Raw genomic sequence first — 13,973 nt, 5'->3', positions numbered from 1 at the left:
TTCAAGTAAAATCATCTTACACACAATAGTTTAACCCAATATAATAACAAAAGATTTAATTGAAGTTGCTGAATATATAAATACAAGCCTCATCTTGTTTGTTGATTCAAATGTTGAAACATAACACTGGAGTCATAATGTCAGTGATTGATATAAAACTTATTCACAATCGAAGCGCTAAAGTCCTGATGTTACCGCCAAACAAATCTGATAGGATCTCAAATGGTCTTCAACTGTCAATGAGGTTGTGAGCTGTGGCAACCCATAAATCTATCATGTATTTTACCATTATGATTCTTTTGTGTGTAAGTCGTTAAGTATTGATGATATATCAGATAGATGTTATTGGGGGCCTTGTAATTAAATACATTTTGATTATTAAGCTATTAATTAAAGTGGCAACATAGTTGAAGATTAATATTGTAAATGGTTTGTCAAGACTGTAAAAATCCATATCTTCCTTAACTTATTTGAAGTATATTGCATCAAAGATTGATAATAATTCATTTGATGTTTTCTTCAAATTGAAACATTCAATCAAAACTTTTTGATTAAACCTGACATTCATATTGTGGTTGCTAATTGTTCAAATGCCTGCCCCTGCGAAATGTATAAGAATGCTTCATTAACTATTCGCATTGTCTTCATGAACCATTCATGATGGTATTTCATGATGACTTCATGAGAAACATGTGAAGTCAAAATGAGACTTATTCCTGAAAAGTTCATAAAACACAGTTCATGAACTATTCATGAAGTGGAAAATGCATCAAATCTTCATCATATCATGCATCCTTAATGCACATGAAGAATTCACGAAGAGTTCAAGAAGTTTACACACCTAATATTCATGAAGTATTCATAAAATATAAACATTTAAGTTTTATTCATGAAACTGTACATATCTCATATTCATGAAGAATTCATGAATTTCTTGCTCAGTTGTTCATGAAACTTTACTTCATGAAGAGTTCATGCATTTTTTGTTCAATATTTTAATGTTTCATTTTTAGTTCATGATAATTTACTTCATAAAGTTGAACAATTCATGAATATAATTATTCTTGAAACTTGATGAAAATTTACTTCTTGAAGTTTTCATGAAGTGAAACCTAGTCTAAATTAGTCTTGTCAACAGACAAAAAGTCTGATCACTGAAAGAACTTTAAGATAAAATTCAACAATGTTATAAAATCATTACAATTGCTGACACTTCATCGGCATGTTGGCGAACAGTTAATGAGTTACATGAAATACATGTAATTGGTTATGTTTCTGATTCTGTTGATGACAAAAACATTCATAAAGCAGACAAAAGAGGGAATTACAATGTAGCAAAAATTTGAACGGTTAGAAAAATGTCGGATCAGTGTGGGGACTTCATATTACAAACGCGCGGTTGCACTTTACTGATAATTTTTCTATTTGTTTAAAAAGATCATGATCACCTATAGAAAACTCTCACAAATGAGCGGGCTCTCCACTTTATCCCATTAAAAATGGTGAAATATTAAAAAAGACATCATTAAAAATGTTAACTGGGTCGCGCTTTATTTTCCCAGCACAGATCTTAAAAAGTCACGTGGTATAGGCACCGTGTATTACTCTAGTGAACATGGTTTTATAATAAAACTCCATTAATAAACTGACTGTCCTGGTCAGATTTTTTTCCCATTTGAAAATTAATTTACTTGTTTTTTGCATAACCAATGATTTATTGCTACTTTAACGTTATTTAGTGTTTTTTAAATTTTTGTTAGCTCATCTGTCACAAAGTGACATGGTAAGATTATGTGACCATGTGATGTCCGGCGTCCGTTGTGTGTGCGTGTGTGCGTCCGTCAACAATTTGTTTGTGTGGACAGTAGAGGGCAGAGTTTTCATCCAATCTTTATGAAATTTGGTCAGAATGTTTATCTTGATGAAATCTGGGTTGGGATTGTATTTGGGGCATCTGGGGTCAAAAACTAGGTCACTAGGTCAAAAACTAGGTCACATAATAGGTCAAATAATAGAAAAACCTTGTGTAGACAATAGAGGTCGCAGTTTTCATCCAATCTTTATGAAATTTGGTCAGAATGTTTATCTTAATGAAATCTGGGTTGGGATTGTATTTGGGTCATCAGGGGTCAAAAACTAGGTCACTAGGTCAAAAACTAGGTCAAATAATAGAAAAACCTTGTGTAGACAATAGAGGTCGCAGTTTTCATCCAATCTTTATGAAATTTGGTCAGAATGTTTATCTTGATAAAATCTGGGTATGGATTGTATTTGGGTCATCTGAGGTCAAAAACTAGGTCACTAGGTCAAATAATAGAAAAACCTTCAACAATTTGTTTGTGTAGACAGAAGAGGCCACAGTTTTTATCCAATATTTATGAAATTTGGTCAGAATGTTTATCTTGATGAAATCTGGGTAGAGATTGTATTTGGGTCATCAGGGGTCAAAAACTAGGTCACTAGGTCAAAAACTAGGTCACTAGGTCAAATAATAGAAAAACCTTGTATAGACAATAGAGGTCACAGTTTTCATCCAATCTTTATGAAATTTTGTCAGAATGTTTATCTTAATGAAATCTGAATTTGGAATTGTATTTGGGTCATCTGGGGTCAAAAACTAGGTCACTAGGTCAAATAATAGAAAAACCTTGTGTATACAACAGAGGTCAAAGTTTTCATCTAATCTTTATGAAATTTGGACAGAATGTTTATCTTGATGAAATCTGGGTTGGGATTGTATTTGGTTAGTCAGGTGAGCGATTCAGGGCAATCATGGCCCTCTTGTTTATTTGTTTAAACACACTTTATTGCATTTTTCAAGTTCTCTATTTAACATTATCAAACATGTCAAATACAAACTCGATCCTGCGTGTCATACCATTAGATTTTTATGTATTTCAATATAATACATACATGTACATAGATAATACTGATTGTAGTATTGTGCCCTCTTGTGGTGGAGTGAGTAGAAATATCAACATTTGTCATACTAAATTGTATTCCTTTTATGACATTTTTTGTAAAAAATAATACTTTCCTTATCCTTGGAGGTGATTTTTTGGTTTAACAGACTAACAAGCAAGGCTGCAGTAATGTTTAATTAACGTTTTTATGTATGATGTCAGAAAGTTATAAAAAAGTATGTTCACCTGATTTGGATCTAGCAATTCAATGTTCAGTTTCTAATAAATGATAGTCTACATGTTTCAAAGCCACTCAGCAGTTAACAGATTAATCTGTTTTGTCCTATATATCTTATGGAAATGTTTTTGCAAGTAACTTGTGCGCTTAACAAAATGTTGATCTTGAATAAGCTGCTTAACACTGTGATTAGAAGGTGTAGGTCTATAAGTGATATGCAAAAAATGGAAAAACATGTAAAGCGCCTTTGAACGCACCCGCGAGTATGAAAAGGGCGCTATATAAATGTGGTATAAAAAAAAATAATATGCAAATGTCATTCAAACATTTTCTATTTACAATAGAAACTGCCACAAAGTGATTTATTGAAATAAACATTTAATAGTGAAGTTTCATTACTTTCCTACAGTAAGCATAATTTGTAACAATTGTTTGGATATTTGGATGAAAATGTAGAAGTGCATAGTTTTAAACATCAGAATGAATGTCCTACAATGCACACTTTTTATGCCCCCGGCAGGGTGGCATATAGCAGTTGAACTGTCCGTCAGTCAGTATGTCAGTGTGTCAGTATGTCAGCGTGTCAGTCTGTCCGTCTGTCCGAAAAAAAACTTTAACATTGGCCATAACTTTTTAAATATTGAAGATAGCAGCTTGATATTTGGCATGCATGTGTATGTCATGGAGTTGCACATTTTGAGTGGTAAAATTTCAAGGTGAACATCATCCTTCCAGGTATAGGAATCGAAAAAACAAATCCAAGGGAAGTAATAAGTTTTAAATGGACATAATTATCTGACCTGCCAATTTATTAATTTTTTTTAATAAATCAAAGTGGCGAAGTAGACGGCATTGTGTTTCTGACAAACAAATCGTGGTAAAAGGTCAAGGTCATCCTTTAAGGTCAAAGGTCAAAAATACAAATCAAAGGGAAGTAATAAGCTTTGAAGGGAGATGATTATTCAATATTGAACATAGCAACTTGATATTTGGCATGCATGTATCTCATGGAGCTGCACATTGAGTGGTGAATCTACAGTCACGGTAGTGGCTTTTAATTATTTGCTACTAAAAATAGAGAGTGGCTTTTAATTATTTGCTACTATAAATAGAGATTTGTTAGAGACAATTATTTTCAAGGAAAGTAATTTATATAATTATAAATCTCATATTATATATTTCCTTACCAAGAATTTAACTTCTTTTCACAGTTACTGTACAGATTTTTTATTTGGATTATTTATTACTCAAATGAAATGGTTTGTCAAAGGTTTTTTAACCAGGTTTTCCGAAGGAAAAAACTGGTTATTAGATTGGCGAATGCGGGCGGGCTGGCTGGCTGGCTGGCGGGCTGGCTGGCGGGCTGGCGGGCGGGCGGAACAAGCTTGTCCGGGCCATAACTTTGTCGTTCATTGTGAGATTTTAAAATCATTTGGCACATTTGTTAACCATCATAAGACGGTGTGTCGCGCGAAAAAATTACGTCAATATCTCCAAGGTCAAGGTCACACTTTGAGTTCAAAGGAAAAAAATAGCCATAAATGAGCTTGTCTGGGCTATAACTATGTCATTCATTATGAGATTTTAAAATCATTTGGCACATTTGTTCACCATCATGGGACGGTGTGTCGCACGAAAGAATCACGTCAATATCTCCAATGTCAAGGTCGCCACGACTAAAAATAGATTTATTTTAAAACAAACTTACAAAGGGGGTTAATTTTGTTTGTTCATTTCAAAAGTTCAGTTTGAGTTGTCTCCCTTTATCAGATTTTTTTTCACAATGAAAACCTGGTTTTGTGACAATTTTTTCCCTTGTTTTAAATGATATAATCATCATTTCTTTACTGTACTAATTTGTGAATGGTAGGCTTCATTACATTATGTAACCTCGCGACTTATGTCTATAGACACATGATGAACTCTGGCTATGATCTCTCTGATAAACCACAGGCCTTGGTTGTCAATGGTGTCTGACTTGGTCATTTTGACTGTCTACAGACCCCCCCCCCCCCCCCCTGGTTGGATTGGACACAATCCAAGGGAAGTAATAAGCTTTAAAGGAAGATGATTTCTATACCAGCTAAATGATAAATAGAAATTTTATTTCAAAGCGGTGCAGTAGGGGGCATTGTGTTTCTGACAAACACATCTCTTGTTTGTCATCTGCCTTACTTGATCATTTTGATGTTTTTGAAAGATTTTCATATATAATGGAACCCCTCTAAACTGGTAACCTCTCTAAATGGGGCATTTTGATTGGTCCTGTTTTTTTCCTTATACATATATAAAGATAATTAAATATTCCTAAATTGGAATACCCTCAATTCTAAAGACCACTAATACTTTTGATTAAATTGGGTCATGTCAACGTGTCAAGCGCAATTGTATCGCTGTACACAGTTCAGGGCTTTGTTTATTGCACTTCAGATCTTGTGTCTAAAACTTAGGATTGCAGATGAAAGACATTGAAAACTCAAATGTTTTAAAATTTACAAATGGTCAAAATTCCTTTGCCCAATGTTTATTGCATAGGTTATATAATCATGGAACCATAAGATTTGACCTATCAACTTGTTCCCAGACAAGTACAATATCATTGTAAGAAAATTGTTAACAAGCCATTATTAGCTTCATGGAAATAGGACAAGTCTGTCAAAAGGTTGAAATAAGATAATTTTGTTCTTGAATATTTTGTTAAATTGGACCCAACAGTTACAGCAAAATCAAATAAGAAATGCGCCAACATGCCAATGCTTCCATCCAAACTCAAGTTATTAGTTGGAAAATGTGACCTTTTATCCCCCACAAAAGGCAGAGGGATATAGAATAGGGGTTGTCTGTCCGTCAGTCTGTTAGTCCATCTGTCTGTCACAAAATAGTGTAAGGGCAATATCTCAGAAACTTTATAAGATATCAACATGAATCTTCATGGGTGTAAAGATATCAAAAGCAGGGCATATCAATTCAACAAACTAGACTTTCCCAAAATCCCAAGCCCCATGAAAATGTGTGATATACATGTCATGTTAACCAAAGTTCTTTCAAGGAAACCACCAGTTTGTTGCTTTCCTTTTTTTGCGTTCGAATGACCTTGACTTTGACCCGACAAAATTTCAGTGACTTACCCTCTGCCAAGCTGAAGTTATAATGAATGGAAACTATTCTTCTATTTTTATGAGCAGTAACCTTGACAGTGACCTAACTACATGTATTTTCCAATACAATCCCTAGGAAGATTTCTACATCCACAGCGTCATCAAGATTGGTCATTATACCCCCACAAACGAAGTTTATGCGGGTATATAGGAGTGAGCTTGTCTGTCGGTCGGTCTGTCGGTCCGTATTAAGTGTCCGCTCTTTAATTCAAGTTGTTTTCATCCGATCTTCACCAAACTAGGTCAGATGTTGTATCTAGATGATGTCTAGGTCAAGTTTGAATATGGGTCATGTCGGGTAAAAAACTAGGTCACGGGGTCACTAAGTGCGTTTTAAACATTGAGCATGGTGTCTGCTCTCTAATTCAAGTAGTTTTCATCTGATCTTCACTAAACTTAGTCAGAAGTTGTATCTAGATGATATCTAGGTCAAGTTTAAATATGGGTCATGCCAGGTCAAAAACTAGGTCACGGGGTCACTTAGTGTGTTTTAAACATTCTGCATATTGTCCGCTCTCTAATTCAAGTAGATTTCATCCGATCTTCACCACACTTGGTCAGAAGTTGTATCTAGATGATGTGTAGGTCAAGTTCGAACATGGGTCATGCCGGGTCAAAAACTAGGTCACGGGGTCACTTAGTGCATTTTAAACATTGAGCATGGTGTCTGCTGTTTTTTGTGAAGACAACATGCAAAATATTCTGTGTCAATGTGGCATGTGGGGGTATTAGTCACGTCTGTGACAAAGCTCTAGTTTCAAAATAAAGACATGGTCTGGAAACTAGTTGTTTTTTACAACACTTGATGCCCTGCCCCACTGCCAGCCATACCCCAATTTAATAACTAGGATTTCAACTGGAAACCGGCCCCGTGTTCACAAAACGATTTTGCAATCAAAAATCGATTTTAACTGACATCGATTTTCAATTTTGCCTATCAACCATAATGGAAATCCATTTTCAATGACAAGCAAAATCGATTTTCGATTGCAAAAAAAGTTTTGTGAACACGGGGCCTGGGTTGAAGATTAATTGAGTTGTTTTGTTAATTGTAAATGATCTTAAAATACCTTCCTTCTTTGTCACTTTGTCTGAAGCAAAAGTTGGTCTTAATGTATTTTAAAAACTGTGTAGCAAGTTAAAAATTTATTTTCATGCAATATTTTCATATTTTCTCTGTATCTACAGCACTATGATTGTTCAGGTATGTCAGTAATTGTACATTTATTGTATACACCTATTTATGCAAATAAATTTGCTGGACGGATGGCATTTAAGATTGTTGCATGTGTGATATAGGCCAAGTAAGGTAAAACTGTAAAACAAGTATGAGTTGCAGGACAAGATGGGTAATTCTTTGCTAAGATATCCAAGGCACAGGTATCCAGACCAACCAGGATTTACAGCCTGATAATCAAAAAGGAAATTAATGGAGTGTAAAAATTAAGGGGTTCACAGCTGATTAACTTCATATTGGAAATCAGACTGTTAAAGCAGGTCTGCAGTGTAGTTGACAAGATGACATGACAGCATTGAAGTCAATTTTAGCATAAACAAATGTGCAAAAAGGTCTAACCAGGTCTATGAGGTGCATATTTTGTGCATGTCTGATAACTCCATCAGCTTAAGTGAAACATATGTCAGGCATATTTCCAATGCTTTTAATGACCTTTGAGAAAATGAGAACGATTTACGTGAATATAGTTGAACAATAAAGTTGATTCATATGAACATAAACTTATATTGCTTATAAAGAAAAAGTTTATTTAATTGTTTTTTACTGACTGATGGCTGCTTATTATCTGTTTTATATAAATATTTGATTCGCATTCTGAGAAAACTGCATGGGCAGTCCGCACAGGCTAATCAGTGACGACACTTTACGCCTAAATTGTATTTTTGCTAAGAAGAGACTTCATTTAAACGAAAAATGTCATAAAAGCGGAAAGTGTCATCCCTGATTAGCCTGTGCAGACTGCACAGGCTAATCTGGGACGACACTACGCACAAGCATTATGCCCAGTTTTCGCAGAGCGTGGCTCAATCAATTTCAGTGGAGAAGCAAAATAAGATGATAATTATGTGTAATACAAAATGACAACACACAACAGAGCTTGTTCGGACATCTAAAAATAGTACACATTGATGATTGAATGACTGACATACATATTAAAATCTCAGCGAGATCTATGGTTATCATCCAATGCGCAGAAAGAATAGGCTTTCAAATCAGTTTAATCTCCCCACTCATTCCATCCTGCGAAACCCTTCGGAGTACAAGAACCATGACTATTGAAGCATGGGTTAATAATGGTGTATCATTCAACATTATATGGGAAATATAACGCACAGTAGAGGAAAGAAAAGTATAATTTCCGTTTTGGTCGTTAAAAGATAAAATATTTCATGGCATGATAAAGTATCATTACCTTTATCAAAGAGAAAATGTGATTGAAAGACTGGACAATAATATTCTCTAAATTGTGCGTATTGTTATGATTTGAACCAAAATACTAAATTAGGTCTTACCAAGTATTTTGTATACAATTGATCATCGGTAACCTACTCAATGACCTTAGATAAAACACTTACTATGGAAAACAGGGCAAAATGTCTTTAAATCAGTTGTATACATTTGCTAATATATTGGAGCAACTCATGCTTATTTCAGATCATCATCACCCACAGATCATCATCACCCACATCCTTTATAATGAACAGATTAATTTTATGGGCCATGATCTGTGAAAATGGGTTTAATGCATGTGTGATAAGTGTTGTCCCAGATTAGCCTGTGCTGTCTTCACAGGCACAAGGGACAACACTTGCCGCTTAGAATAGATTTTTATGCTGAGAGGGGACTTTCTTTAAACAGAAAATATCACAAAAGTGGACAGTGTCATCCCTGATTAGCCTGTGTTCACCACACAGGCTAATCTAGGACGACACTTTACGCACATGCATTAAACCCCCTTTTCACAGAGCATGGCTCATATGTGAATAGATTATTTGCACTGTGTTATCAATTACATCTGTCATGTTTCAGGACCGTATGAAGGGCCGCAGTATCGGAATGAACAGTGATGAGGAAGACGGGGTACAATCAGGGTCTGCAACGGGTTTCTCAGATGGTGAGAGAGAGGAAAATGCACACTTAAGGGTACGTATGTTAAACAATTTACTGCATTCATAATACAGGGTTTTGTTTAAGGGTACAGATGTTTCAGACATATTTGGTACACAATCAATATGAAATGCGGACCCAATTGTTGTTTTTCACTGCTTTCAAAAGAATTTGGCTCTCTTGAGGTACATATGTTAAACTATTACAGTTTTGGCAATAATAGGCATGTATTTACAACAAATTATACGCAATCTTAAAGAAAAGTTGAAACTCCATGGTACAGCTTATATTTAATGCTCTCTAATTAAACAAGATTGTATTTGATACTCAATGAACAAAAAAGGGGCATCATGGGTTAAGGTTGCATGTGTTTAGATATTTATGCAGGTAGGTAAAAGGAGCTCACTTAAGGGTAAGTTGAATGGGTAACAATGTCAAAATATGTTCTTCTTGTACAAAAAATGAGGTGCAGGTAAAGGTTCGGTTGTTTATGTATTTGTTTCTTTAAAAAAAAAGAAAGCCAGGCTTGCTAATCATTGGTTACAAAGATGTAAGAATATTTCATCACATTGATGTTTTTACCTCCTTTCAGACTAATTCCTTTTTCTGAAATGCTTAGTTTAAAATACTGCTGTAATGTGGAGGAGGAGGTTTTTTAACCATTGGTTTCAATAATTGGTATAAAGTGTTTAAAATTCAATCTTTTTTTACTAAATCTTTATCAGCATATTTTGTAAGATAAAATAATTGGAAGATTTTTTTTAATTCTTAAAAGATCAACACAAGAGTGTTGTAAAGTGTAGTGTGTTGTAATGGTAGGCCTATACAACCTCATTCTGACATAACTATTGCTATTAACTTCCATTAAAGAATAGAAGTAGTGCTTAATAGTATAACATTCTGATGAGAAAGATATTTAATTGAGACATGTTTAAGTGTAAGCAAATGTGATTGTGTTTATTAAATATCAATTTTTAGTTGTTTATTTCATATGTAGGGATCCAAACAGATCAAGAATGCATTCGACCCAGTGACCCAGATTTTGGACAAAATTGATGCAGAGCTGGTCTCTCTGACTCGATCACAAGGGGTACGTTTAACACAAGAACTTTAACCCTTTCAGTGCTGGAACCGAATTTTAAAGGCCTTTGCAAACAGTTTGGATCCAGATGAGACGCCACAGAACGTGGCGTCTCATCAAGATCCAAACTGTTTGCTATTCTGATAGTATCCTTTGAAAAAAAACGAAGAAACTGCTAATTTTAAAAATTCAGCAGACGACATTTTAGCAGACGACAAATTTCCCAGCATGCAAAGGGTTAAGTATTAATTTGGAAAAGCACACAGGTGGAAAGTGTTCCAACCCTGATAAGCCTGTGTCGACTGTACAAGCTACGTTGATTAATGGTCATTCAAACTTTATTATTGTGTACTAAATTGTAACCAATATTTAAAAAAAGTTTGATTTCAAAAGAAAATACTTGTAAAGCTAAAATTAGAACAATATTCCACTATGCTGTGCTCCAGTTTGGGAGTTCTTTTTCAGTTCATGAGAAGTTGTACACATCTGAATTTGTTATTTGTCCTTTAGTAAGAATGTATTATGTTAAAGTACAACATTAATGTGAGGTCCAATATTTCCCTTGCAGAGCACAAGCACTGCCACAACAGCCACAGATTGCACTGTTGTTCATAGATCCAGCAGCAGAAACAGCCCCGCCCCCCACACCAATGGACACATCACTCACAATGGTTACCCTGACAACCGTGACGAGCTCTCCATCAGTCAGCTAGGTAATATGCCAGTCTGGTTTAGGAATTCTTTATAATCTGGTTGAAGCCCAGTTGTAATACCCCACAGGGAGAGGGTATATATGAGTCACTCTTTCGCAGGGAGAGGGTATATGAGTCACTCTTTCGGCCTGTTGACAAGTCTGGTCAGACTTAAGTTTTTCCAGCATAAAATAATATTTTGTCAAATTATATCATTTAAACTTTGAATATGTGAGACACATGACCTGTTGATGTGAGACACATGACCTGTAGATATGCAGACACTTCTCATTCCTGAAGATCTGCTCACTCCTCATGTACATGAGTCTTATATTTTCTGGTTGCTCATTTTTCAAAAATCAAATTAATGACATCCCCAAAGAGGAAGTTTGACACTTGTTATATATTATGAAACCACTGGGTCAGTCAGTTGGTCAGATGGTTGGAAGTGCACTCCTACAATTCACTTATTGTGATAACCTTGAAGTGTACTCCTACAATTCACTTATTGTGATAACCTTGAAGTGTTCTCCTACAATTCACTTATTGTGATAATCTTGAAGTGTACTCCTACAATTCACTCATTGTGATAACCTTGAAGTGCACACCTACAATTCACTTATTGTGATAACCTTGAAGTGCACTCCTACAATTCACTCATTGTGATAATCTTGAAGTGCATTCCTACAATTCACTTATTGTGATAACCTTGAAGTGCACTCCTACAATTCACTTATTGTGATAACCGTGAAGTGCACTCCTACAATTCACTTATTGTGATAATCTTGAAGTGCACTCCTACAATTCACTTTTTGTGATAACCGTGAAGTGCACTCCTACAATTCACTTATTGTGATAATCTTGAAGTGTACTCCTACAATTCACTCATTGTGATAACCTTGAAGTGCACACCTACAATTCACTTATTGTGATAACCTTGAAGTGCACTCCTACAATTCACTTATTGTGATAATCTTGAAGTGCACTCCTACAATTCACTTATTGTGATAACCTTTAAGTGCACTCCTACAATTCACTTTTTGTGATAACCGTGAAGTGCACTCCTACAATTCACTTTTTGTGATAACCTTGAAGTGCACACCTACAATTCACTTATTGTGATAACCCTGAAGTGCACTCCTACAATTCACTCATTGTGATAATCTTGAAGTGCACTCCTACAATTCACTTATTTTGATAACCTTGAAGTGCACTCCTACAATTCACTTATTGTGATAACTGTGAAGTGCACTCCTACAATTCACTTATTGTGATAATCTTGAAGTGCACTCCTACAATTCACTTTTTGTGATAACCGTGAAGTGCACTCCTACAATTCACTTATTGTGATAATCTTGAAGTGTACTCCTACAATTCACTCATTGTGATAACCTTGAAGTGCACACCTACAATTCACTTATTGTGATAACCTTGAAGTGCACTCCTACAATTCACTTATTGTGATAATCTTGAAGTGCACTCCTACAATTCACTTATTGTGATAACCTTGAAGTGCACTCCTACAATTCACTTATTGTGATAACCATGAAGTGTACTCCTACAATTCACTTATTGTGGTAATCTTGAAGTGTACTCCTACAATTCACTTATCGTGATAATCTTGAAGTGTTCTCCTACAATTCACTTATTGTGATAACCTTGAAGTGCACTCCTACAGTTCACTTATTTTGATAATCTTGAAGTACACTCCTACAATTCACTTATTGTGATAACCGTGAAGTGCACTCCTACAATTCACTTATTGTGATAACCTTGAAGTGCACTCCTGCAATTCACTTATTGTGATAATCTTGAAGTGCACTCCTACAATTCACTTATTGTGATAATCTTGAAGTGCACTCCTACAATTCACTTATTGTGATAATATTGAAATGCACTCCTACAATTCACTTATTGTGATAACCTTGAAGTGCACTCCTACAATTAACTTATTGTGATAACATTGAAGTGTACTCCTACAATTCACTTATTGTGATAACCTTGAAGTGTTCTCCTACAATTCACTTATTGTGATAATCTTGAAGTGCACTCCTACAATTCACTTATTGTGATAATCTTGAAGTGCACTCCTACAATTCACTTATTGTGATAACCTTGAATTGCACACCTACGATTCACTTATTGTGATAACCTTGAAGTGTACTCCTTCAATTAACTTATTGTGATAATCTTGAAGTGCACTCCTACAATTCACTTATTGTGATAACCTTGAAGTGCACTCCTACAATTCACTTAGTGTGATAACTGTGAAGTGTACTCCTACAATTCACTTATTGTGATAATCTTGAAGTGTTCTCCTACAATTCACTTATTGTGATAACCGTGAAGTGTACTCCTACAATTCACTTATTGTGATAATCTTGAAGTGTTCTCCTACAATTCACTTATTGTGATAACCGTGAAGTGTACTCCTACAATTCACTAATTGTGATAATCTTGAAGTGCACTCCTACAATTCACTTATTGGGATAATCTTGAAGTGCACTCCTACAATTCACTTATTGTGATAACCCCGCAGTGCACTCCTACAATTCACTTATTGTGATAACCTTCAAGTGTAGGTGCACACTACTATTTTAGTCGCGTTCTGAGAAAACTGTGCATAATGCATGTGTGCTTTTATGACATTTTTTGTTTAAATGAAGTCTCTTCTTAGCAAAAGTCCAATTTTGGCGGAAAGTGTTGTCCCTGATTAGCCTGTGCAGACTGCACAGGCTAATCAGGGACGACACTTAACGCACATGCATTCTGCTCAG

The 13,973-nt window shown here is 35.2% G+C and overlaps 2 protein-coding genes across 5 annotated transcripts in view; both read left to right on the top strand.

Annotated features, from left to right (window-relative positions):
* Positions 1-13,973, top strand: part of LOC127861904 (golgin subfamily A member 6-like protein 22) — a 146,943-nt gene that overhangs the window by 13,935 nt on the left and 119,035 nt on the right. For all 4 annotated transcript variants that reach the window (XM_052400644.1, XM_052400652.1, XM_052400638.1 and 1 more), the window contains exons 3-5: positions 9,346-9,459; positions 10,421-10,513; positions 11,073-11,217. In XM_052400644.1, coding sequence (XP_052256604.1) covers positions 9,346-9,459; positions 10,421-10,513; positions 11,073-11,217 — 352 coding nt within the window. The remainder of the gene's footprint in view (positions 1-9,345; positions 9,460-10,420; positions 10,514-11,072; positions 11,218-13,973) is intronic.
* Positions 1-13,973, top strand: part of LOC127861894 (uncharacterized) — a 122,833-nt gene that overhangs the window by 63,546 nt on the left and 45,314 nt on the right. The window lies entirely within an intron of this gene.

Source organism: Dreissena polymorpha, chromosome 1 (genome assembly GCF_020536995.1).
Source record: "Dreissena polymorpha isolate Duluth1 chromosome 1, UMN_Dpol_1.0, whole genome shotgun sequence".
Taxonomy (NCBI): Eukaryota; Metazoa; Mollusca; class Bivalvia; order Myida; family Dreissenidae; genus Dreissena; species Dreissena polymorpha.
This window is presented reverse-complemented; position numbering and strand designations above follow the sequence as displayed.